The sequence below is a fragment of the Sorex fumeus genome, unplaced genomic scaffold, assembly GCF_029834395.1.
Source record: "Sorex fumeus unplaced genomic scaffold, SorFum_2.1 ptg000045l, whole genome shotgun sequence".
In the NCBI taxonomy this organism is placed as follows: Eukaryota; Metazoa; Chordata; class Mammalia; order Eulipotyphla; family Soricidae; genus Sorex; species Sorex fumeus.
Genome location: NW_026606102.1, coordinates 575,987 through 603,089, shown reverse-complemented (window position 1 = coordinate 603,089; position 27,103 = coordinate 575,987). Strand labels below are relative to the sequence as shown.

General features: G+C 40.0%; 1 protein-coding gene across 1 annotated transcript in view; it reads right to left on the bottom strand.

Annotated features, from left to right (window-relative positions):
• Positions 1 to 1,956: 1,956 nt before the first annotated feature.
• DNAI4 (dynein axonemal intermediate chain 4) overlaps positions 1,957 to 27,103 on the bottom strand; it is a 61,734-nt gene continuing 36,587 nt past the window's right edge. The window contains exons 8-16 of the mRNA XM_056122202.1: positions 24,132 to 24,331; positions 21,640 to 21,726; positions 18,055 to 18,206; positions 14,331 to 14,488; positions 13,851 to 13,969; positions 11,506 to 11,604; positions 10,558 to 10,784; positions 4,477 to 4,633; positions 1,957 to 2,007 (exon numbers count right to left, since the gene is read on the bottom strand). Of these exons, the coding sequence (XP_055978177.1) occupies positions 1,957 to 2,007; positions 4,477 to 4,633; positions 10,558 to 10,784; positions 11,506 to 11,604; positions 13,851 to 13,969; positions 14,331 to 14,488; positions 18,055 to 18,206; positions 21,640 to 21,726; positions 24,132 to 24,331 (1,250 nt within the window). The remainder of the gene's footprint in view (positions 2,008 to 4,476; positions 4,634 to 10,557; positions 10,785 to 11,505; positions 11,605 to 13,850; positions 13,970 to 14,330; positions 14,489 to 18,054; positions 18,207 to 21,639; positions 21,727 to 24,131; positions 24,332 to 27,103) is intronic.

Sequence of the window (27,103 nt, the reverse complement as noted above, 5' to 3'; positions counted from 1 at the left end):
GCTCATGGTCTAAAGCAGTTTCTTTAGAAATCAGTTTTCATATTATGGCTTTCAGATCTTCTGTTATTTGTAGTTCCCTGTCTTAAGGGTCAGCACCCTAGTTCCTCAATTCATCCTGGGAGTCCATATGGGGAGGCGCTATGGCCCCCAATTGTGAAAATCTGGTGTAGAGGAACAGACATTAAGTAAATGAAAACACACCAATATTTAGCACTTAGGTATTCAAGAAATTTATTTTCTGTAATCTCTGATTCCATGTCCTCATTCCACTCAGCTGGAATATTCTCATATTCTGTCTCTGTCTCTGTCTCTGTCTCTTTCTCTTTCTTCTCTCCCTCCCTCCCTCCCTCCCTCCCTCTCCCTCTCTCTCTGTCTCTCTCTTTCTCTCTCTTCTCTCCCTCCCTCCCTCCCTCCTCCTAATCCCTACCTCTCCTTCTCTCTCTCTCTCTCTCTCTCTCTCTCTCTCTCTCTCTCTCTCTCTCTCTCTTTCTCTCTCACACACACACACATATGTATACACACTCAGAGATCACTCCTGCTGGGGATCAAACCCAGTCCATCATATGCATGGCAAATACCCTACCTGCTCTACTTTCATGCTGGCCCCAGAAGGATTTTTTTAAGGGTAAAAAAAATATGTAAAATAGGAGCTCAGTGTTCAGAATCAGAAAACCAAGGAAAAATAGCATTGTTTCTCAATTAAATTGAAAGAACATTGAGAATAAAACATGTGAAAATGTGCATGTGAAAATGTTTTAAAGATCAACACAAAGAGACTTGTTTTGTCAACTAACTTGCTATTTTATTACAGTTCATGGGAAATCCAACCTTTCAGAAAAGCAAAAAGAAAGAATTTTAATGATATTCTGGAATAAAATGTATAATTAATTGTTAATAGCTGGACCTATGCTCCCATTTTCAAAAATTACCTGACTTTTTTTAATGACATGAAACTTACAGAAATGGAGAATACGAAGAAATGTAAATTTATAAAAGATAGCTCTTATTGCAAATTATATTCTTGGCTTTAATATTTTTTCAGAGTTTTAGTGAGTTATTCTTTCCCTTTCTCTTAGAATGCTTTCTAAACTCTTCCCATGTCTTGTTTTACAAAATTCAGGATTTATAGAACAAAAGATATGAATTAGACTGCTATAACCTATATTTGGAAGAGATTCTACCTCCCACTCCTATTTCTACAAGCTAGCTACAACTTTTCATAAAATAATGTCTTGTGGCAAACTGTCAATCAGAGACTTTCTAGTTTCTCTCTGAGCCCACTCAAGTCTGGGCTGAGAGCCCAGAGCAGATTCTAGGCAGACAGAGAAGGGCGCACTGATGCTAACACTTCTCACCGAACTGGGACTCGCTGTTTGCTGGTCAAACAATGCAAATTCCAACATTGGCTCACAAATCTTTTGCTGGTCAAACAGTCTAACAAAGCTCTATTGTTTCATCTCTCAAATCTCAAATCTAAAAGCAAGCAAAATTCTGATTTAAAGTTGAATATGAGAATCCAATAGTTTTATAATACTAAAAGTTGTGTAATTCATAAGACTTGGAAAGAAAAAAATTTTTTAATCCTATAGAATTATTATACAGATTTGGAGTTAGGTAATTCTGGTCATTTTAAAGCATTTTTCTAAAAGAAGAATTATTTTTACCTTTTTGGGTATTTATAAGTATATAAATGTATTCGGTATACTTGGAACACAACTGAGAAATAAAGGAGGAACATCTAATTAGGAAAATCACAGAAAAACTATAATTACCTTAGATCAAAAAACTGCTCTCATATCTCTGAAATAAAAGCTTTTAAAATTGACATCAAAACTAAAAGAATGTAAATATATGATATTGTTTTCTAAAATCAAAATCCCAACTTACTGCATGCAAATCAGATTATTATATACAAAGCACCATTGTTCTTTCTTTAAATATATCAGTAATGATGTATTATCCTTTTAGGTCTGAATTGGAACCAAGCAAAGTGTCTATTGCATCCCCCTGAAAGAAAAATGTCACATAATTACAATAAAATACAAAGAGAAAAAGTCACATTTAAAATGCCTTTTAAATTTATGTTAGTGATACACTTAAAAAGGGCATTCAATTAAATTGTAAAAAGGAAACAAAATGAGGTAATTTTAAGTAAAGGCAGTCACTTTCTAGGATAAAATACAAACTTCTCTATTCTTCCTAATGACTCTTCTAATGAAGTTTGATCAACAACTTTATATAATTTTACCATACTGGAGCGATAGCACAGCGGGTAGGGTGTTCGCCTTACAAGCGGCCAACATGGCCGCCCCGAGTTCGATTCCTCCGCCCCTCTCGGAGAGCCCGGCAAGCTACCGAGAGTATTCGATATGCCAGACACAGTAACAACAAGGTCTCCAATGGAGACGTTACTGGGCCCGCTCGAGCAAATCGAAGATCAACGGGAGGGCCTTTGCCTTTACCTTTTTACCATACTTGAATAATTAGCATAGTTTCATGGTTCACAAAATCAAAACTATCCTACGAGACAGACACCAAAACATTTGCTCTCACCCTTATCCATTGGTTTACCCAGCATTTATCCCATAGGTAACCATTTGTATTCATTTCCTGTTTCTCAGTAAAATGTTAATATATTAAAAAAATGAAGACAAACTGAGTGAGTTTTTAAAAAATACTGGGTCTGCCAAAGAGGTAGTTAACATGGCTTGGAGGCTAGCCACACATGCTAGGGGAAAAGGCAGCTCAGATAGAGAAGGGAGCACCAAATAAAGGGTGTTGGGAGGATCCTCCCAGGATGGAAGATGCGTACTGAGAGTAGACTATAGACCGAACATGATTGCCACTCACTGCCTCTTTTGCAAACCACAGCACCCAAAAGGAGAGAGAGAACAAAAGGGAATGCCCTGCCACAGAGGCAGGGTGGGATGGGGGGTTGGGGGTGGGAGGGATACTGGGATCAGTGGTGGTGGAGAATGGGCACTGGTGGAGGGATGGGTACTGGATCATTGTATAACTGAAACCTAAGCACAAAAATTTGTAAGTCTACAACTGCACTTCTTGGTGTTTCACTAATAAAAATTTAAAAAAAAAACCAAAAACAGGCCACCTGCCTTGCACGCGGTGACCCAGGTTCATTATCTGGCACACCGACCCCAAGGATGGCTGGAAGAGACCCCAGGGGATAGAGCTGGGAATTACCAGGTGTGGCCTCAAAACTCACAATTAAGGATAAAGAATTCAGCTTCAAGGTTTGTGTTTAATAATTTGTATTATTCAAATAAGATATAACTATGTATTTATAAAGATTTATATATACTTTTATATATTATATATTTGTATAATAGACATATAAAATGTCTATTCTGTGTTATTTATATAAATATGGTGACAATATATATTATAAAAATGCTCACACATTCATAGTTTTCTCTTCTACCACTTTTCCAGTACACACTTAAAAACTTTTGAAACAACCCAACTCCCCCTTCTCTACCAAATTCAGAGTCTGCAAGACAAATGCAATAGATATATGCAATGGAGCTGCATTTAAGATTTGAGATATATGGACAGAAGAAAAAAATAATTATTACAAACTATATATCTGAATGCAGCTTTAATGTTTTTTGAGAGATATGAATAGAAAATAGAATTTTCTTTCTGGCTCTTTTGGCTATCTCTCTGAAACAGGGTCTTTGAGGATACAAGTACCCCTAAGACCTGTTAAAATATTTTTTACTCAATAAATGTTCAAGAAACTAAATAAAACATGACATATAATAAAAAATCTTAAATTCTTAGGGAATATCCTTCAATGTATATGAAAGTATATAGAGACCAATGTAGCATTGCACTGTCCTCCCATTGTTCATAGATTTGCTCGAGCAGGCCCATTGTGCGATTTGTTGTTACTGTTTTGGGCATATCAAATACGTCCCAGGAAGCTTGCCAGGCTTTGCCATGCGGGCGAGATACTCTCGGTAGTTTGCTGGGGTCTCCGAGAGGGGCGGAGGAATCAAACCAGGGTTGGCCGGATCCTCCGCGTGCAAAGCAAACGCCCTACCCACTGTGCTATCGCTCCAGCCCAGAGACCAAGATATTTCGAAAAATTATTGTATGCAGTGTCATGATTTAGAAAACAATAATGTAAAAATGATCAACTAAAACCCATGACCCAACCCTTAAAAAACTCTGCTTCTAATATGTTCAAACTTTCCTCTATTTTTCCAATGTCTATTCCAAAAACATATGTTGGAAACTTTCACAGGCCAGATATTCTAGTAGACCATGGGGATATAATCTGGAAGAAAACAAAAGGAAAAATCCACCATTTAACATGCCCAGTAAGTAGTGACTTTGGGAACTCTTCCATCCAGCTAGACTCAAGAGACTAAAGGGATGTAAATCCTTTTTGCAGGTTCCAAAATTCCAACTTAAGGAATCATAAAGCAAAGTAAAATTGCCTGAGTATCTTACCCGGCCAGTATCCGAAATAACAGGCATATTTCTTAGCTCATACACAGCCACCTGTCCATCACTATCTCCCACGAGAAGACAGTCTGTATGCTTGGCAAACAGCACAGTCGTGAACTTGATTCCAGGGTTAGCAAGATACACAATAAGAGGGTCCAAACTGCAATGAAATATTTAACTTGTAAATTTGATTGTTTTCTATAAGCTTTATTTTTGGGTTTGGGGATCACTCCCAGTAGTGCTCTGGGGCTACTCTTGGCTCTATACTCATGATGTTCCTGGATTGTACTCAAGACTTCTTGCATGCAAGGGTATGCTTAGCCAACAGAGCTATCTCTTTATATGGAGACACTAAGACAAGTCTGGGATGGGTCTTGAGATTTCTTTTTTTTTAAGTTTCTCTATCTATTTCTAAGTTCAGAATAACTGATTCTCATTCTCACTCTTCATTCACTTAACATTTTCATTTCTTTTGTGAACCAGTTTCAGCCATGTAAATCAAAGCGATTCCCATTTGAAATGTGAAGTCCTAAATTTTAACTTCTCATGATGACAAATTGTGAATATTAACTTGGTTAGGCCAAAATAACCAAGTATTTGGTCAAACCGCATATTACAGGTTGCTGTGAAGGTAGTTTGATTTTTCTTAATATGTGATTAACATTTCAATAAGTAGAATTATATAAGCAGATATGCTTTCTAACATGAGTAGGTCTCATTCAATCTGCAGAAGGTCTTAAGAGAAAATATCGAGTTCCCAAAAGTGAAATAATATTCTCCAAACTGCCTTCATCTCAATCTGTTGTCCAGACTTCTTGGAACGTGACCAACCCACAACCATGAGTCAACTGCTTAAAATTTCTCTAGATAGATATGGATTTAGAGATACACAAATGCGTAAATGAAGATACACATATACATAGTTTTTTCCCTATCTCTTGATTCTGTTTCTCTGGAAATCCCTGATTAATACAATCTCCTAATCAATAAATGTCTTTTCATAAAAGAGTGGAACACTGTTTTGATCCAAAGGAACCTAAAACATGAAGGAATATTAGGCTAATGATATTTTTTTGGTCATGCAAAGTAATACACTGATGCCCTTAGAAGAGCAGCAACTTATATAGTTCTGAAGAAACGTTGCCCTGGTAACTATAGGAGTACCAGAAAAATTTAAATCAGAGGTGGGATCATTTAGGTAGTCACACTGACAATGTTAAATGTGTGAGTGCTCTCATACTCAAAGATGCTTTATTTGGTGATACAATCCCTGATTCAGGGTGCAAACTGTTTTTAGAATAAAGTAAAGTAAAGTAAAGGCCCTCCCATTGATCATCGATTTGCTCGAGCGGGCCCAGTAACGTCTCCATTGGAGACTTTGTTGTTACTGTGTCTGGCATATCGAATACGTCACGGGGAGCTTGCCAGGCTCTGCCATGCGGGCGAGATACTCTCGGTCGCTTGCCGGGCTCTCCGAGAGGGGCGGAGGAATCGAACCGGGCTCAGCCGGTCCGGCTGCATGCAAGGCAAACGCCCTACCGCTGTGCTATCGCTATCATGACAAAAACCTAAACATTACTGAATTTTTAACCTTTTGAAAAACTTTAGCCATTATTAAGAGAACTAGCTTTCTTGTGGTATGGGTTTAATCTTTAGGTACTACATGGTCTCCATAGCACTGCGAAAAGCAGCCCCCAACCCCTGCTGGTTCTAATCCCCAAATAAGGTAAAGGAGAGATGACGTTAATCCCCAAATAAACAAACAAAAAGAAGAAAATCACAGAGGGCTGTAAATGTAGGTCAGTGATACACTTGCCTTGCTAGTGAGGCCCTGGTGTTTGATCGCAGTACCACACACACACACACCCCCCCCCCCACTGAATTTCACTTCATCTATTATAAACGGGAATGTATTTCCTTACAATGTGCTTCTGACAAGTATTAGCACAAAGATCTACAATATTTTTCTCTTGAAGTAGAGTTATGAGAAATTTTATTCCCTAATGCATCAATTTCTATATTGAAAAGGATATATGGGTTTAAACTGGTTCTAATAAACCATTGGAATAATTTGTTTGTAACAATAATAATGGTGATAAGAGAAGGAACACATGGAGGGTGCGGGATCCCGGAGGAAAAAAAAAAAGAAAAAACAGGTTCCAAAAAGAGCCGAGATCACCGGCAAGTTCCAGATGGAGTAGGTGCCGCATCCCGCCTCCCCCAGATGGAACCCCGGTGACCAGAAGCCTCTACAAACACAGCTCGAGTATGCGGGAACGAGGACTTTTTCTCAAATCTGCCGGACTACACCTCCCAGGTAACCTCTGATTCCGGAAGTCACGCCCACAGCCCGCCCCCCAGCGCCATCTTTGAAGCGTTCAGCATAAGAGAAGGAACACATGGAGGGTGCGGGATCCCGGAGGAAAAAAAAAAGAAAAAACAGGTTCCAAAAAGAGCCGAGATCACCGGCAAGTTCCAGATGGAGTAGGCTCCGCATCCCGCCTCCGCCAGATGGAACCCCGGTGACCAGAAGCCTCTACAAACACAGCTCGAGTATGCGGGAACGAGGACTTTTTCTCAAATCTGCCGGACTACACCTCCCAGGTAACCTCTGATTCCGGAAGTCACGCCCACAGCCCGCCCCCCAGCGCCATCTTTGAAGCGTTCAGCATAAGAGAAGGAACACATGGAGGGTGCGGGATCCCGGAGGAAAAAACAGGTTCCAAAAAGAGCCGAGATCACCGGCAAGTTCCAGATGGAGTAGGCTCCGCATCCCGCCTCCGCCAGATGGAACCCCGGTGACCAGAAGCCTCTAAAAACACAGCTCGAGTATGCGGGAACGAGGACTTTTTCTCAAAACCGCGCGGCCGCTTATGCGGCCGCGCGACATCTCTCTATATACAAAGTGATCAATGAGAAGTAAACCACCCAATCTTTCTCCCTGAAAATCAGAGTTAAGTTTGGAGCACGGCCACAGCCCCAGAAACACAAGGACTTAATGCAGAACCAAGCAGCTTAGAGCAGAAAAGTGAACGGACGATGAGTTAACCCAGGCCATCATCTCTGCCCAGAGGGGAAAGGGTGTTGCCCCATTCGCCCTCTCATCTCTGGAAAGAAGGATGGCAGCCGCATGGGAGCCTTGTGGACAGCAGGTATGAGCCGGGGGTGTGGGGGGCGACTAAAACCTCATGGGAAGGGGGGCGTTCCGGTCCGTCCTTCACGCCCTACCGAGGTCACCAGTTGCCCCCCACGAGCGGCTCTCCAGCACGGCCACAGCCCCAGAAGCACAAGGGCTTAATGCAGAACCCGGCAGCTTGGAGCAGAAAAGTGAAAGGACTATGCGTTAATCCAGGCAATCATTTCTGCCCAGAGGGGAAAGGGTATTGCTCCCTTCCGCCCTCCTCCCTCTGGAAAGAAAGATGGCGGCCACATGGGAGCCTTGTGGACACCAAGTATGAGCCGGGAGTGTGGGGGCGACTAAAACCTCATGGGAAGGGGGGCGTTCCGGTCTGTCCTTCACGCCCTACCGAGGTCACCAGTTGCCCCCCACGAGCGGCTCTCCAGCACAGCCACGGCCCCAGAAGCACAAGGACTTAATGCAGAACCCAGCAGCTTAGAGCAGAAAAGTGAACGGACTATGCATTGATCCAGGCCATCAAGTCTGCCAGAGGGGAAAGGGTGTTGCCCCATTCGCCCTCTCCTCGCTGGAAAGAAAGATGGCGGCCACATGGGAGCCTTGTGGACAGCAGGTATGAGCCGGGAGTGTGGGGGTGACTAAAACCTCATGGGAAGGGGGGCGTTTCGCTCCGCCCTTCACGCCCTACCGAGGCCACCGGTTGCCCCCCGCGAGCGGCTCTCCAGCACGGCCACGACTCCAGAACACAGAAATCAATTTCTTAACTATCTGACTTTCAGTAGAAATACTTCCAGGGTCAATAGGTAAAATAGCAGAAATCCAAAACCAACATTTAATTCTTGAACCCAGCTGTAGAAAGCAAATCACTTCACAATGCTTTTTCAGCATGTCTGATTTGGGGGAGGGGGGTAAACTCTAAATAATAGTGGTGAATCTTATTGAAACAATGAATCTAATCAAAGCAGATAGAGTGTTAACTAGAATTCATCTGCCTCACAGGGACGGGGAGGGGTGGGGGGTGGGGTTTTATTGGGGTTCTTCAGGGTAAAAAATAAGTATTGGTAAAGGGAAATGTGTTTGATATTTGCATGACTGAGACATAAACCTGAAAGCTTTGTAACCTTTCCCACAGCGATTCAATAAATAAATTTAAAAAAAAACAATAATAATGGTAAACCATTATAAACCATTCTAATAAATGGTATTGTCCCTTGAATCAAAGACATTAATTATGTTTGAATATGCTTTTTCAGTCATTACTTTTTTTTTTTCTTCTTTTCGGTCACACCCGGCTATGCACAGGGGTGACTCCTGGCTTTGCACTCAGGAATTACCGCTGGTGGTGGTCAGAGGACCATATGGTATGCTGGGAATCGAACCTGGATCAGCTGCGTGCAAGGAAAACATCCTACCCGCTGTGCTATCACTCCAGTCCCTCAGCCATTACTTTTGGGGAGACCACACCCAGCAGTATTCAGAGGCTTTTGGCTCTGCACTCAGGGAACCATAAGGGGTGCCAGGGATCAAATCCTCATTGGCCATGTGCAACCCAAGTGCCCTACCCAGTGTACTATCTTTCCAGCCCCTATTCATTGTTTTAATTTCAGCATTTTAAATTTTATTTTTCTCCCTTTCTAAATTTTCTTTTTTCCCTTTCTCTTCCCTTTTTTGTTGTTTCTACAATGACCTGGGCTTACACACATAGTTGCAGTAGCACTGGAAGTCCCAGCCTTTAGCTGGGTGCTCCACGCACTGGTTGTGACATGCTGGAGACTGTATATTTTGTTGTGCAGAAGAGAAAGAAGAGAAAGACACTGGAATTACAATCAGTAATGGAGTGTGGGGTGGTACCAGGAATACAACTATAGGTTTACCAGTCTCACACTGCCAGCATGCATGTCCTAAGCACTCCTCAGGTTCCCTGAATATATTTTAAAATCACTTGATCACTTGACTTTCCATTAATCGTCGATTTGCTCGAGCGGGCACCAGTAACGTCTCCATTTGTCCCTGTCGTGTGCTAGTGTGGCCCAATGGTGTCTGTTCATTCTAGGAACATTAAGAGCCTCAAACCGATCATTCAGGGTCTTGACGAAGAAGCCTGACCATCTTGTAGGTGGGCGGCCACGCAGTCTTTTGACGTCCCATGGAATCCACTTGGTAACAACTCTAGTCCAGTGGTCGTCTCCAAATCTCATTATGTGTCCAGCCCATCTGATTTTTGACGCCTTGGCAAATGAGACAGTGTCCCTGATTCTTGACCATCGACTGAGGTCAGAACTCTGGATTCTTTTTCTCATTTGAGTGAAACGTGATACTCCAAGCATAACTCTTTTGATTCCTCATTTTATTTATTACCTCAGTTTATTTTAAAATAAGACCCAGTAAATACAATAGGTCTCATTTTAAAATAAACTGAGGTAATAAATACATATCCTATATACATATATATTTATATTCCCTTTCTTCTTGATGTTATAGAAAACTTTTAATTAAGAATTCAGCTGATGGACTAGAGCAATGGCATTCAGGTTCAACCTGTGCATCCCACATAGTCCTAGGCGCACACCAGGAGTGATTCCTGATAGCACACACCCTGAGCATCACCAAATGTGACCCCCCCCAAAAAAAGAATTCTATTGACTGCATTCTTACATAAATCAGGCAATGAAAAAGAAATTAACATAGTGACAATATTCTATGTCTGCCTATAAAAGTCTAAGGCAACCTATTTTTTTCAAAATGTTTTAAGCCAGGTATGACATAAGTAAATAACATTGTTATGATGCCCTAGAATATGTTTTGATTCTTAGGGGACTTTTATCATAGAGACTAATACTTGTTTAGAGTGACATTGGTTTTTTCTACCTATGTCAAAACTATTAAAGTTTCATTTAGTTTGAATAGCTTCCACCAGAAGTTTTCCAAAGAAAAATATTAGCACTTACGTGCTCACACGAAGGTCCCAAACCTCCACTCTACTCTCATTTGCAGCTGCAAATATGTAGGACGATTTGGGGGACCAAGCAACATCATAAACAACGTACGTAGTAGGATAAAAACTCAAAAATGGCTTGAGATTCTCCTGTTGCCAGAGAATAACACCCCAGTCTGCAGAACAGCTCAGGAATACATCACTACAAAATGGATTCCATGTTATTTTATACACAGGACCCTAGAAATAGAAACATAATTAGAATTCATAGGTAGACAGCACTTTACATTTTCAACTTTAAACATGACAAACAGACTAAAAACGCTCAGATTTCTAGCAGATTTATGTACCGTTTACTGTGCTGTATATGGCTGGGTACTTGTTTTAGCCAGGAGTAGGTTATAAATTAAGTCATCCATAAAGTATGTCAAAAAATCAATATTGTATCTGTTACAATAATCCCTAAGTATAAATTATGCTGATTCAATTTATTTTAATTTTTAATTGAATCACCATTAGATACACGGTTACAAAGTTATTCATGTTTGGGCTTCAGTCACACAATGTTCCAACATAAAAATAAAAGTTTGAGAAAAAAACAGAAATGAGAAAAAAAAATTTAAATATTAAAGAGTCAGAAAATAAGCTATTGCAAGAAACCATCTTACTTTGGGAGCACTTGTTATCATAAACATATACAATTCTTTGCTGTAAATTTTTAAATATGATTTTCATAATTTGCAAAGCTTAATCTAAGACATCTAGAAATAAATATATCACACATTACCGATGGTTACCAAGCAATACAGCACTAAATTCAAGTTGGCATGTTTAACTCCAAAATTGTGAATTTATTGTGTGGTAAAATGTAAGTAAAACTACTTTGCACAACAATCCCTTTTTTAAAAAAAATTATTACAAAGTAAATATAAATTTCCACACCTGTTACAATTAAACTAACCTTGTGTCCTCGATAGGTATCTAGGTATTGTTCATTATATGAACAGGAGCATTTGTGAATATGACCTTCCTCAGTGCCAGCCAAGTAGATATTTGTGTCCTATAACACAAAAAGTCAAAATGCATCGGTTTGTGATACATTTGTAGAAATGTCAAATTACCCAAATTACTGACTATAAAATCAATTCAAGAACCAAACCTGTAAATACTATTTGAAAATAGTCTCTGATGTTCTTTACCTTGCTTTGCAATAATCAAATCACCTGCAAAACTACTGTGCAAAAAAAAAAAAGAACGAGTTTTTTTTTTCCTTACTGGATTCAAGGGGAGGCCTTCAATCCTTGTTTTGCTGTATAGAACCTTCCCACCTGAGCAGCACTGTAACAGCAGGCACAGCATTGAGCTGTCTGACCTACACAACTTGGCAGTGACTGGGAGTGACCCTCAAGCCTCCTGAGTTTGGGAACACTCCCCACCCTAAATAAATAAGAAATATCCTAACACTTAATGCTAGGACACAGTCTAAGGAAAAGAGTGCATGTTCATTCATTAGAACGACTCAAAGAGGGGCTGGAGCAATAGCACAGCCAACGGGCAGGGCATTTGCCTTGCATGCGGCCGACCCCGGTTGGATTCCCAGCATCCCATATGGTCCCCCCAGCACCGCCAGGAGTAATTCCTGAGTGCATGATCCAGGAGTAACCCCTGAGCATTGCCAGGTGTGACCCAAAAAGAAAAAAATGAAAAAATGAATGACTCTCAGAGAGCAGGTGGAAGGTTTAGCAATCACTATTGCATATCTGCTGCTAGAACTCTAGCTGGGAATGAAAGATACAATCAGATGGAATCTTAAGTATCTATAAACATATGTAGTAAGTAGGGATTTTAAAAGTATTTTGTGGGCCAGAGAGAGAGTGCAGGACTTAAGAGGAATGCTCTGCATGCAGTCATCCCTGTCTTGAATCCAGCCTCACATAAGTACCCTGAATGTCACTGGGTACAGTTGCCCTGTGTCTGGCAGGGTGTTTGACGCCATCCTTGGTTTCTGCCCACTTGATGTCAATAGAAATCTGCCCCTACTCAACCTTCAACTTCACCAACAAAAATTATCCCAAGACACTGTGAATTGTGCCCTTGGAGGAACAACAACCCCACACTTCCCATATTGAAAATCACTGTTCTAAAGTCAAGGTGAGAAGTATATTGTGGGATTTTGAGATTGGAGTCCATTCGTATGTGATTAACATATGACTATGATAGCAAAAATGAAGTACAATAAAAATCCAAACAGGGGTTGGAAGTAGTGGCACAATAAGATTTAAATAGCATTTTGATGGAAGAATAGAACAGAGAAGGAACTCAAGTTTGGGTTTGCATCAATTGGTGCATGACAGTATCTCTAAGAGATGAGCCAACATGTAACTGAAAACATCCAGAATATGTTTTATTTGTTTTAGTTTCATTTCATGTTTTAGTCCACACCTGGCAGTGCTCAGGACTTACTTCTGACTCTGTGCACAGGGATCACTCCTGACAGGACTCAGGAGACTATACAGAATGCCAGGGATCTAATATGAGCCAGTGGCATCCAATGCAAGTCCCCTACCCACTGTATTCCTCTGTCTAGTGACTAAATTCCCTGACTTCAAGGAACTGTGCTCTGGTTTGTTTCTGGTCTTGATCATCAGGAGTGGATGTAGTCTTCCTGTGTGATAGTCACCATTCATCTTAAAATACAGAGGACTGTATAAAGAATGGGCTGGAGAGATAGCACAGCGGTAGGGTGTTTGCCTTGCACGCAGCCAACATGGCCGACCTGAGTTCGATTCCTTCGCCCCTCTCGGAGATCCCGGCAAGCTACCGAGAGTATCTCGCCCGCACGGCAAAGCCTGGCAAGCTACCCGTGGCATATTCGATATGCCAAACACAGTAACAAGAAAGTCTCCAATGGAGATGTTACTGGGCCCGCTCGAGCAAATCGATAAACAACAGGAGGGCAGTGACAGTGACAGTATAAAGGATCTGATTCTGAGAGAGCGGCAGAGCAGAGGTCCTCAACTCAAGCACAGATTTAGGAGGAGAATTCTTCCATAACTCCTCAGAGACACAAACTTTTCTCCAAGGAAAAAGATACAAGACATAGAGCAGCCAACTGGAATGAACCAGGCTACCTGACTTGGCACCAACCCCTATGCTTGCTTGTTTTTTGCTTTCACTTACAAGTCATGATATTGATTAACATTTTATTTTCTCCCTCCTACACTTCAATTGTTGGATGCTATTGTAGAATAATATATAATGAGTTGAAATCACTTACCTTGGAGTGAAAAGTAAATAATCATTTACCTTGGGATGAAAAGCAAAACACATTCCAGGAGCCTGTCGAGATATCAAAGCTTCACCTTTCTTTTCCTTTTCTGTTCCTTTCTTGCTGATAGTAGAGGTTCTTTTCAAACGCATCAAATCTTTGTTTAAAGAAAAAAGAATCATCTTCGTTGTATGACACTGAAAAAAACTACTGCAGATATTATGTATGACCTGCCCACAAATTGTAGCGTGATTTTTGCCGCCTTTTGTAATTCAGTTAATATTAGAAACTACCAGAACTAGATGTTTAGAAAAACAATTCCCAGGCCCAGTTTTTGGTGTTTTTTTTTTAAATTTAGTCCAACCCCTCATACAGGGTTCCGTAGGAATTAATTCACGACATAGGAAGAGAATTTGGTGTATGAACAGGTATATATACATTTCTATGTGTTAATGTATGTAAGTCTCTGCATATATAGCAAACATTAGGTTATATATAAAAACCAGTATGTTCTTTACCATGAGAATCCAGTCCTTTTCGGATAACCCATTTTGAGATTCTTCCATCTGCTGATATGGAAACTAGTATTTCTCTTTTGTCATCACCTGTTGTTCCCCGATCTTGTTCTATCCACTGGAGTTGCCATACAGGTCCCCAGTGTTTTTGTGGTGATTCACTGAAACAGACAAAAGTATTTTGCGTAAAATCAACTATATGATAAACGTAGCTCCCAAGTACACTTTAAATGAACCTACAGACTGGTGCTTTGGTTGTTCAATATTAGTCTTTTACTCTTAATATTTTGAGAAAGAAGAAAAACTTAGTCACCTAATATTCATTGATGATTTTTTTCCTTCCTTACTAAAGGAAATTTACTGCCCTTAATTATATTAGGTTCAATCCGTAGCATCCCACATGGTCCCGAACTCACCAGGAGTGATCCCTGAGTACAGAGCTGGTATAAACCCTGAGCACCACTAGGTGTGGCTCCAAAAAGCAAACAAAAAATATTACAAATAAAAAAAGATTTAGAATCTGAAGAGATAGTACAGCAGGTAAATCGCTTGCCTTGCACAATTGAATCAGGTTTGATTCCCAGCACCTCTTCCTTTGCACAAGGCCAACTACAGTTCCATCCTGGTCACCACAGGTTTCACTGGGGATTCAAGTCCCCAGGAGTCATCCCTAAGTACATGACCAGGACTAAGCTCTGAGCATCACCAAGTGTGACCCCAATAAAGGAATTAGAGAGATAGGACAATGGGAATTTTACCCCAGTACCACAGTTGGACCCCAAGAGTGACCCCGAGTAGGACTGGAAAGTAGTACAGCAGGTAGGTCGCTCGCCTTGCCCAACTGAACTTGATTTGATTCCTGGCATATCATATGGGTTCCCGAGCCTGCCCAGAGTGGTCGAGCCCTGAGTACAGCCAGGTACAACCTCTCTCACTCCGACCCCCCCCCACCCGTCAAAAAAGAGAGGAGTTGAGCACCATCAGGTATGGCCCCCCCAAAACCAAAAATAGAATATAATATGCAATTTAGCGACTGGAGAGATAGTACAGCCGGTAGGACATTAGCCTTGCGTGTGGCTGACCGGGTTTAATCTCCAGCACCCCATATGGTCCTCCGGCCAGGAGTGATCCCTGAACTCGGTCGGAGCCAGTAGTCAGTCTTAACCATCACCGGGTGTGGTTCAAAAACAAACAACAAAAAAAGAAATTATAAAGGAATAATAGGAGAATTCTCATCATCAAGTACTAAAATTAATGAAAATCAAGATGATAGGAAAATTGCTACATCTGGGGCTGGAGCAATAGCACAGTGGTACGGTGTTTGCTTTTCATGCAGCCGGCCCAGCCGACCAGGGTTCAATTCCTCTGCCCCTCTCGGAAAGCCCAGCAAGCTACTGAGAGTATCTCACCCACATGGCAGAGCCTGGCAAGCTCCCCGTGATGTATTTGATATGCCAAACACAGTAATAACAAGTCTCACAATGGAGACGATACTAGGCTCGCTCGAGCAAATCGATGAACAATGGGAGGACAGTGCTCCATAATTATATTAGCTGCATACCAGGAATATAGTAAGTAAGTAAAGGCCCTCCCCTGCGGACGAGATACTCCTGGTAGCTTGCCGGGCTCTCCGAGAGGGTGGAGGAATCGAACTCGGGTGGGCCATGTTGGCTGCGTGCAAGGCAAACGCCCTACCACTGTGCTATCGCTCTAGCCCGGAGACGTTACTGGGCCCGCTCGAGCAAATCGATGACCAGGAATATAAATGCATACTTTTTTTTTCAGATTCAACTTTTCTTCATTTGTTCATTTTTTCCCAGTTGCATGGAATAAATCTATTTTTATTTTAGACACATTTAACATAAGTATCTTCATCTTCTCAAGCATTTGGTTTTTTATAGCTGAAATAAGTTACTTAAATCTTATTCAAATAAGCAATTGTCTCAGCCTTCTGCCTGTATTTTAAGAATGACCACTGACATGATTCTCTGGCCTTGATTATCAGAAGAAATATTTAAAATTTCCTCTGAAGAATTAAAATAACTTTTCAGATTACTCTTTCCAGTCAGAATGATGAGTTTTTCTAGATCTAGTACTCACTCACTTGGTTTTTTTAATGTAAGATTTCTAAAACAAGAGTTCTGAATCAGTAAAATCATATGTGCCTATATATACATATATATGTACACGTATATATTGTTATTTAGTAAAAATTATGGATCTACTTCCCCCATGCTTACAATTTTGGGCAAACAATCTCAGAGAAATCTAAAGAGTCTGTGTTTTAATGCCTATCTCAAGTTCTAGCTAAGTTTATTCAAACATTTGATATAAATATTTCACCTCATTTTCACTCCATTGGTGTCTGATATCTCACAAAAATTCAATATGTTCAATATCTTTCACCTTTAACTTTGGATTTCCTTATGAGTCATTCATTCACTGTACTCAAATATTTAGTGTATTCTTATTATCAGCCTGATATTATATGCCATACTGAGGATACAAAGGTAAAGTAAGACCTTCTTAAGGGAATTTAGTTTCCTTGTCTTCTTAAGGGAATTTAGTTTCCTTAAGAAGATACATATATTTATATGCATATATGTATATATACAGTATGATAAGTTTTATGAAAAGGTATTTGTAGAATACACAGACAAATAAAAAGGAATGGGAAAGTTTCCTGGCAGAGGTAAAACAATAAAGCTTAGAAGCAATAAAGCTTTATAACTTTCAGTTATAAGACAAAGAAGTTCTTTGTACAAACCAATGTACAGCATGGTGATTATAATTTACATTACATTGCCTTGAAATTTTTCCATCTGCTGATATGCAAACTAGTATTTCTCTTTTGAAAACAGATCTTGAATGTTCTCCCTCGAAAGGATGGTGACTAGGTGAGGTGATGATGTGTTAATTGGAGTGTGGTGATCACTTCATAATATATCCATATTTTAAAACATTATTGGGCCTAGGAGACAACTCAAAGATCTGGGGAATAGGTTTTGCATTGGGAGAGCCAGGTTTGAACCCTGGCACTGCATGCCTCCCTGAACACCATCAGGTGAGCCCTCCCACAAAAAAAAAAACAACAACAAAAACGTTTTGTACACCTTGGAAAAATCACATTTATTCAACCTAACATATGCAACTTTTTTTTCAAAGAAGCACTGTCCTCCCGTTGTTCATCGATTTGCTAAAGAAAAGTGAAAAATTGAAATGAAGAACAAATAAATAAATTAAGAACAAATAAGTTTAAACTGTTAAACCCAACTAAGTTTGCTTAGGAAGTGTGCAGAGAAGGTAAAGAGAATATTAGGAAAGAATATTCTATATAATTATGAATTATTAATTTTTTTCTTTTTGGGTCACACCTGGTTATGCACCGGGGTTACTCCTGGCTTTGCACTTAGGAATTACTCCTGGCGGTGCTCAGGGGATCATAGGGGATGCTGGGAATCAAACCCGGTTCAGCTGCATGCAAGGCAAATGCCCTACCCATTGTGCTATCGCTCCAGCCCCTGGAATTATTAAATTTTTAAAAATCTTATCACCCATAAAAACAGCATTCTCTCAAAATTAAACACATTAGATTATATCTATATCTATATATTACGGATTGGTAGAATTATATAACACACACAGATACACATCTAACAGCTTATATACTAGTATATAATCCCCTAAGTAGGATGCATTATATACTATTTAATTCTTAAAATCTCACCTACTATCCAGAACAGGGGCGCTATTGTTGTTCTGTACATTATAAATTGAAATGTTTCCGTTGTAATGTCCCACTGCTAAAAGGTTAGGTGACCCAATGGAAAAATCTATAGCAGTAACACCATGTGGACTCTGATAAATGCGTTCTGGCCACTGCAGAAAGAAATCAGTACATTACATTTGAAACTTGGCTTTACAGAACACAGTTAGGGAGAGTTGAGGGTACACAGGCTAGAATGGTAGCAGTAGAGTGAAAGTCAGCCTACTCCCCTCTTCCTAACTGCCAGAAAAGTGGGGGAGAGGAAAAGGCATCAAAATTTTCATTAAACGCAATAACTAAAAGAAGTAACACAAGCATCTACAGTAATTCCCATAATTTGCTAATCTTTCATCACAGATCCACATTCTTTTTTTTTTTAAATTGAATCGCCGTGATACAGAGTTACAAAGCTTTCACGTTTGAGCTTTAGCCATACAATGATCAAATACCCATCCCTCCACCAGTGCACATTCTCCATCACCAATGTTCCCAGTGTACCCCCTTTTCCAACCCTCCCCCCGCCGCTATAGCAGACAACTTCCCCCATACTTTCTCTCTGCTTTTGGGCGTTACAGATCCACATTCTTAAACAAATAATGGGCTCCAAATTAATTTTTATCTGTTCCTATCTTGCAGTATTTGTTTCAAGTGCTCTGGTTGTCTAATAATTTCTAAGCAATGCATAATATAAGCTCCAGGACTCTTTAAGATAAACTTGTCCAGCCTTCTTTTTTGTTGTAATGCCTAATCTAAATCCTGTCTTGGTTCTAACAATCTAACAATCTGCATAGAAAACAAATTTCTGATGAAGAATTCTATATCAGTCCTTCCTTGGGTTTTAAATGATTTGTTTGTTGTTTTTTTTCTGATATGCTATATAAACTCAATATCAAATACTTGGGGCCATATAAAAATTCTAATTTTTATATATGTTCTTCTAATATTTTTAAATCTTCCATTCCACATTTCAAAAGTGACATCTTCAAAGATGTCACGCCACTGGCCGAGCAAGTGAAAACAGAGATAGACAAATGGGACTATCTTAAACTAAGAAGCTTCTGCACCTCAAAAGAAACATTGACCAAAATACAAAGACAGCCTACAGAATGGGAAAGGATATTCACCAAGTACACATCCGACAAGGGGTTGATATCAAGGATATACAAGGTACTGGTTAAACTCCACAAGAAGAAATCACCCAACCCCATCAAAAAATGGGGTGAGGAAATGAACAGAAACTTTCGCAAAGAAGAAATTCGAATGGCAAAAAGGCACATGAGAAAATGCTCTACATCACTAATCATCAGAGAGATGCAGATCAAAACCACAATGAGATATCATTTCACACCAGAGAGACTGGCCCACATCCACAAGAACAAAAGCAACCAATGCCGGCGCGGATGTGGCGAGAAAGGGACCCTCCTTCACTGCTGGTGGGAATGCCGGCTGGTCCAACCCTTTTGGAAAACAGTATGGACGACTCTCAAAAAATTAGAATTTGATCTGCCATTTGACCCAGCTATAGCACTCCTGGGAATATATCCCAGAGAGGCAAAAAGGTATAGTCGAAGTGACATCTGCAATTGTTTGTTCATTGCAGCACTCTTTACAATAGCCAGAATCTGGAAAAAACCTGAGTGCCCGAGAACAGATGACTGGTTAAAGAAACTTTGGTACATTTACACAATGGAGTACTATGTAGCTGTTAGAAAAGATGAAGTTATGAAATTTACATACAAGTGGTACTACATGGAAAGTATCATGTTAAGCGAAATGAGTCAGAAAGAGCGGGATAGACACAGAAAGATTGCATTCATCTGGGGAACATAAAGCAACAAAAAGGGAGAATAACACCCAGGAATGGCTGAGATTAGTACCAGGAATTTTGCTCCATGAATGGAAGGCCAGCCACAGGCTCTAGGTGAAAAGGAAGCTCAGATAGAGAAGAGAGTACCAAATGAAGGGTGTTGTGAGGGTCCTCCCAGGGTGGGAGAAGCATGCTAAAAGTAGTCGATAGACCAAACATGATTGCCACTCAAAGCCTCTCTTGCAAAACACAGTACCCAAAAGAAGAGAGAGAGAACAAGGGGGAATACCCTGCCACAGAGGCAGGATGGGACGGGGGGGGGGATGAGGGGGGGGGATGCTGGGACCCATGGGGATGGATGACGGGCACTGGTGGAGGGATGGGCACTTGATCATTGTATAACTGAAACCCAAGCACAAAATTTGTAAGACTATAACTGTACCTCATGGTTTTTCACTAATAAAAAAAGAAAAAAAAAGTGGATTGAAAATAAACATAAAGTGATAAAGTAACAGACTAACAAGTGATAGCAAAAATTCTGGACCATGAATCATATTTATCTGCTTTAATAACTTAATAGCAATAAGATGGTAATCACAAATCACAAATCACAAATCATCCTGTTATTCGTCGATTGCCTCGAGCAGGCCCCAGTAATGTCTCCATCCTAGCCCTGAGATTATATTCAAGGCTCTTTAGGAGAATGAGACCCATCATTGTTACTGGTATTTGGCATATTGGGTATGCCATGGGGAGTTTGCCAGACTCTGCTGTGTGGGCAGGCTACATTCGATAGCCTGCCACTTTGTCCAAAGTAGGAATGAGATAATAAGATGGTAATATTAATCTGATATCAAAGACAATAGAAGTCAAAAGAAATTTTTTAAAAATAGATAGGGCTAAGAAAATAGCTCAGTTGAAAGAGCACATGCACAGGACTCTGACTTCAATCCACAGCACTGCATGACATCCTTAAGCACGATTGGGTATAGCCCTAGAGACTTCCAGGCACTGGGTGTGCCCACTCCACCATTGAGCCTCAGGAGTGCTGAAGTGCCAACACTGGACTAACAGGCCTGGTTGATTATGGCCAAGATGGCCTCAAGAGCCTCCACTAGCATACCTTGAGAACCACAAAAGAAGAGCCAAAAACAACTATTGAAAGGAGGCTGCCCAGGGGTGCTCAGAAGGTCCAAGGGACCCGCTAGAGATTCTCAGAATGAGGGTCCAAGGGCGCAACATTGCTTGAGTATCCAAGTGACACTGGAAATTCTGAGGGCATCCAGGGCTGTATCCAGTTATGGTTTGAAGAACCACATGGTTCCAGGAATCAAACCCTGGTTGGATACATTGTACTGTCTCTCAACCGGACAAAAATCTATTTTATAAGATGATGAAGAGCAATTCCTTTATTTAGAAACAACCCAGTGTTAAAATCTAACTTACAAAAGATTTTCATTTGCAAATATATTTGTGTTTGTAACTAGCAGGCATAACAATGGTTCAAAACTACATCATCAAGCCTACTAATGCTCAGCAAATATTTATCAAAATTAGTTATAAATAAATTTTCTTTCTTGTATATAGAAAAGAACAGACTTTAGCTGTCCTGAATTTAAATAGAAGAAAATAAAACCTTGTGAGCTAAAACTGTCTTGCTTTTGTGTAATCACATACAATTATCTACTTTATTGGAATTATGTCAACATTTAATTAAGTAAAATAACTGTTTGGGTTACCATGGGATTCTTTAATGACCAACAACAAGCTAATCCTTTCTTTTGCTCTTTAAATCCAAAGTGTCCATAGCCAACAGCCAAAAGGTCCTAAAAAGTAGGAGAAAAATTTTAAATAAGAAGAAGGTGTAGAAATAGTGTAAAAATGTAAAAGCATACAGATTTATAAATTATGTTAAAAAGTGGTTACACATTTTCTCTCAATTTCTACTCCACTTCCAACTACCTAAGCAAGATTTATAAATTATGTTAAAAAGTGGTTACACATTTTCTCTCAATTTCTACTCCACTTCCAACTACCTAAGCAAAATATAGTAACAATAGTCACCCTTTCAGACTGAGGAATAAGTAACTTTTTAAAAAACTAACAAATTATTTTACAAATGGTGGTAATTTCCCCAGATTGTACTACAAATTACACTATGTTTTGTAGCTCTTCAAGAATAACCTAACCATTTCAAGCATAAAATACAGACACTGAGTTAACGACTGAATTATATTTCTCCCGTAGCCTATACCAGTCCCAAATACCTATTTTGAAATCCTTCCCGGGAGGAAGGGGCTTGGTTTGGAACCACTCCAAGCTCTGCTCAGAGCCTGTGGGTCACTCCTGGCAGTACTTGGATGATGATAATGATGTGATACAAAGAACGCTGAACGAAGCTCTCACTCCCAGTGAGATTATCCACTGTCCAGTGTCCACTGTCCTCCCGCTGTTCATTGATTTGCTCAAGCGGGCCCAGTAATGTCTCCATTATGAGACTTGTTACTGTTTTTGGCATATTGAATATGTCATGGGCAGCTTGCCATAGCTTTGCCGTGCGGGTGGGATAATCTCGGTAGCTTGCCAGGCTCTCCAAGAGGGGCAGAGGAATCAAACCTGGGTTGGCCACGTGCAAGGCAAACACCCTACCTGCTGTGCTATGGCTCCAACCCAATGAGATTATATTCACATTTATTAATAGGACTTTCATAAAGTAATTAGAGTTAAATTAATTGGGCTAGGGTCCTAATCTAATAGGATTGGTGACCCTGCAAGCAGCAGACGCAGCTGAGCTCTCTTCTCTCCACATGAGAACACGGCGGGAAAACATGTAAGAGACAGGAAGTGAGGACCCGGGAGAAGAGCACAGAATGTCTGTCTGGCAAGCGGAAGAGTTTAATCCCTTGCACATACACAGTACTACTCTGGGCATCCTGCTGTCTGTGATTCCCGCCACCTTGCACAGCCAGGTGTGTGTGTGTGTGTGTGTGTGTGTGTGTGTGGAAGCACCATGACTACAGAGTGTGATGAGTGAGTGTGCGGCCACTAATGGATTTGCGTGCAGTGCAATCAGGAATAGTAGCTATAACGTGAGTGAGCACCACAGCTGAAGAATACGTGAGACTTGGCAAACACCTGTGCAAGTGCCATCAGTTGCAACCCTCAGTGAGCACCTCAGCCCAGTGTGGGAGCTCCAAACCCTGATGTGTACAGCCCCACCCCATACCCCTCACACACACCCAGAACTAGTTCATAAACTTCAAGAGCAGATCAGTCTTTTGTGTTTTTAACACAACTAGGATTGGAGCTGGAGCGATAGCACAGCGCGTAGGGCATTTGCCTTGCATGCGGCAGACCAGGGATTGATTCGCGACATCCTATAAGGGTCCCCTGAGCACCGCCAGGAATAATTCCTGAGTGCAGAGCCAGGAGTAATCTCTGTGCATTGCCAGGTATGACCCAAAAAGCAATAAATAAATAAAAGAACCATGATTTTTTTCACAAGGAAGAACACTTTCCTCAGCTTGACAATATACATCTCATTTGTCTCAAGGTGATTTTGGGCACTGCAGCAATTAAGAACTACAACTCCAGAGCCCCATGTCTGGGTTTTAATTATCACTGGCTTGTCTCCCAAGTTAGCTGTGTAACTCTGGGCAAGTTAGTTATCTTTCCTGTGCTTTAATTTCCTTACCAAGAGAATGAGAAAATAATACTGAACTAGTAGAGTTGTGTGAAACAAACAAAATGTGTACAACTGTTCCTGGTATACAGTAAGTGCCATTTAAATATTTGCAATTATTTAAAGTATTTTAAGAAGTCAAAAGATCTGTCTTCATTTTTGCATGGTCAACTGTAATAAGTAAATGAATCTGGAATATGAGCACTTCTACTAAGAAAAATACTTGGGTACATGAATTTGGCATATGTTACAATAAATCAGACACATATTCCAGCTCATTCCTTAGTACCTTAGAATTGGAGAATGTCATATCCCAGTTACATGTCCTAAAATAAAAATATTTTCTTATATTAAAGGGGGGAAACATCCTTTGTAACTATTTACATTTCCCGTTTTTAAAGAATATAAATGTACATGAGAGATATTTAAAATGGGGGTATGTCTCTTTAAATTGTTCCCCTACTCCCTAAAAAAGTACTATTTTCATTAGGGCTTGACAGCTGCCTTCCACTGCCAGAAATGGAATTGCTCAGATGCTTGCTAACTTACTGGATTTGTCTTATTCCAGGCAAGGCTGCTCACATTCAAGCCTTTGGTTAAGTCACAGGAAAAAGACCAAAGCCGTTCCAAATTGGCTGGTATTGTTTGCTCTCTTTGTATTTCTTCATCCTCTTCTTTCTTTGCCTCTTCTGGTATCTGTTCAACATTTTCAATTCCTAAGAATTTGTCAGGCTCTCCAGGTTCACGTTCTAAAATTAAGCAAATGAAAAGATGAATAAGAGCAAATAAAAAGTTGCCCGTAGGGCTGGAGGATAGTGCAGCGGGTATTAAGCTTACCTTGGGTACAAGCTTGCCTTGCACAAAGCCGACCCGGGTTCATTCCCTGATATCCCATAGAGTCCCCTAAGCCTCCCCAGGACTAGTGATCCCTTAGTGCAGAGCCAAGAGTAAGCCCTGAGCACCTCCGGACCCTGTACTCCAAAGTACTCCAAAGTGTCCTAAACCGGCAAGGACCTACCAAAGTTTCTGTCTATTAAATATCATGTTAAGGGCCACTATGCATATGTGGAATCACATGGTCCAAATCACAGAGCATCGAGAGCAATTGTCTAGACTACTGGCAGAAAATTCTGTTGCTTTTGGGACTCACTGGAAGAGCAGGACAAGTGAAGAATGTCTTGCCTCCAAAATGAAAAGAGGTTGACCGGGCATTGTGGCTTTTTGAGGGTTGTTAGGTGGGCAAGGAGGGATGGGGTTGTTATCCGCATTTTTTTCCATAATGAAATGTCACTTGTATCACTTATCATCCCGTTGCTCATCGATTTGCTCAAGCAGGCTCCAGTAATGTCTCCATTTGTCCCTGTCACATGCTAGTGTAGCCCAGTGGCATCGTCTGCTCACTCCAGGAACACAAAGAGTATCAAACCATTCGTTCAGGGTCTTGACGAAGAAGTCCGACCATCTCATAGATGAGTGGCCTGGCAATCTTTTGACATCCCATGGAACCCAGTTGTCAGTGACACACAGGCAGGTGCATGTTTGTCAGCATTCCATAATGAAATAAAGCATTTTAACTTCATAATTTGCACTTATGTTTCCTCCATGTCTGCTCACAACTTGATAACTCATTTATTTTTGTTTTTTTTTTCTCTTTTTTTGCTTTTTGGGTCACACCAAGCAATGCTCAGGGCTTACTCCTGGCTCTGCACTTAGGAATTACTCCTGGTGGTGCTTGGGGGGCCATATGGAATGCCAGAGATCGAACCTGTCAGGGTTTGGCCACGTGCAAGGCAAATGCCCTACCCGCTGTACTATGGCTCTCGCCCAACTAATTTATTTTTGATGCTGAATAATATTTCATTGTCTAACTGCACCACAATTAATTCATTCACCTCATAAAGGACATTTTGGTTGCTTTCAAGTTTTAAGAATTATCAATGGAAAAAAAAGAATTATCAATGGAACTGTTATTTCTCTGTGCAAGCAAGTTTGTGTGGATATGAGGTATTCTACTCCACTGGGAAAATACAAAGAGAATGATGCAGACCATGTGATAACAGTATGTTTAGCTTTGTAAGAAACTGTCAAACTGTATTACAAAGAGATTGAACCATTGTTAAGTTTATTTGAAATAATCTCAATACAAACAGAATGTCTGACTAACCCTGTATCATTACAGGAAATTTCATGTGTGATTTGTAAACTTTTGATAAATTAGCCTCAACCCCAGTTTTACTGGTAAATGTTATCTGACATTCAAAGAAAATAAATAAATGCAAAACTGATTTTGGAAAATAGATGAAAGAATTCAAAACTCATTTTATAAATCCATCACAATACTGTCACAAAAATACCTTTCAAAGGACTTAATAAGAAAATAAAATCATGGGAAAATATGCTTCATGTACCCAGTAATAAAAAAATGTTAACAGAATGTCAGAAAACCCTATTTACCAATATTTAAAAGGATAATATATGTTAGCAAAGTAAAACGTAACACCCAGTATTTAGTATAATATAACATTGTATAATCAAACAATGTAATTGGTCACATTGACAAGATCTGAAGACAACCCAAGTGCCCCCAAACAGATGAGAGGATGAAAGAAACCAGGGTAGAGCGACACAACGGAATACTATTCCACTATAAGAAAAGATAAAATTATATGGTTCATTGCCACATGTGTGGGAACTGAGGATATAACATTGAGTGAAGTTATAGGGAAGGAAAAATACAGAATGACCTCTCTCATATGTAGGACCTGCAGAAACATTGGAAGGGAATAACAGCTGACTGATGAAAAGAAAACTTAAGAACTTCCTACAGAACTGAGTTTTCCAAGTGTTGGAAGACACCTTTAGACATTAGTGGAAGAGTGCTAAAACTCTGGTGTGGGTGTGGAGTTGGAACATTGTATGCCTTATTATTATTATCAATTTTGTAAATCATAATGCCTAAGTAGAAATTTGTGGGGGCAATTATATGATAATTTTAACATATGAACCCCAAATGGACAAATTCTACTTCCATTCATCTTTAAAAACTTCCTGGTGTACTGGTAAAAGAGCGGTTTCTTCATAAACAAAACACTTCTACCAAAGAAATAAATAAACCAACAATACCTACACTGAACATCAAACAAATAATGAATGCCTCTGTTCTAAATTAAGTAAATAAAACAAAGATATTTACAACCTCCAACCATGCACTGTTGTTCAATGTTATTTAAAGTAATAACAGTTGTTTTTCCAATGTCATACTATACTCTGTAAATATTAAGTATATAAGTCTAGGAATGCAGAAGGGAAAGTCTACACATATGACAAAATTTTTTATTAAACTAGTACAAAAAAGAATATTTCTTCCATATTCTTCTAGGGGTGTATAAGCAAAATATTCACAACCATTTGTCAAACATTATATTTTGCAAATATGCAGTCATATAGAAACAAATACTAAACTTCAGGACCAAGAAAATTTCCACAAAGGTGAATACCCTCTCCATATTACTTGAAAATGA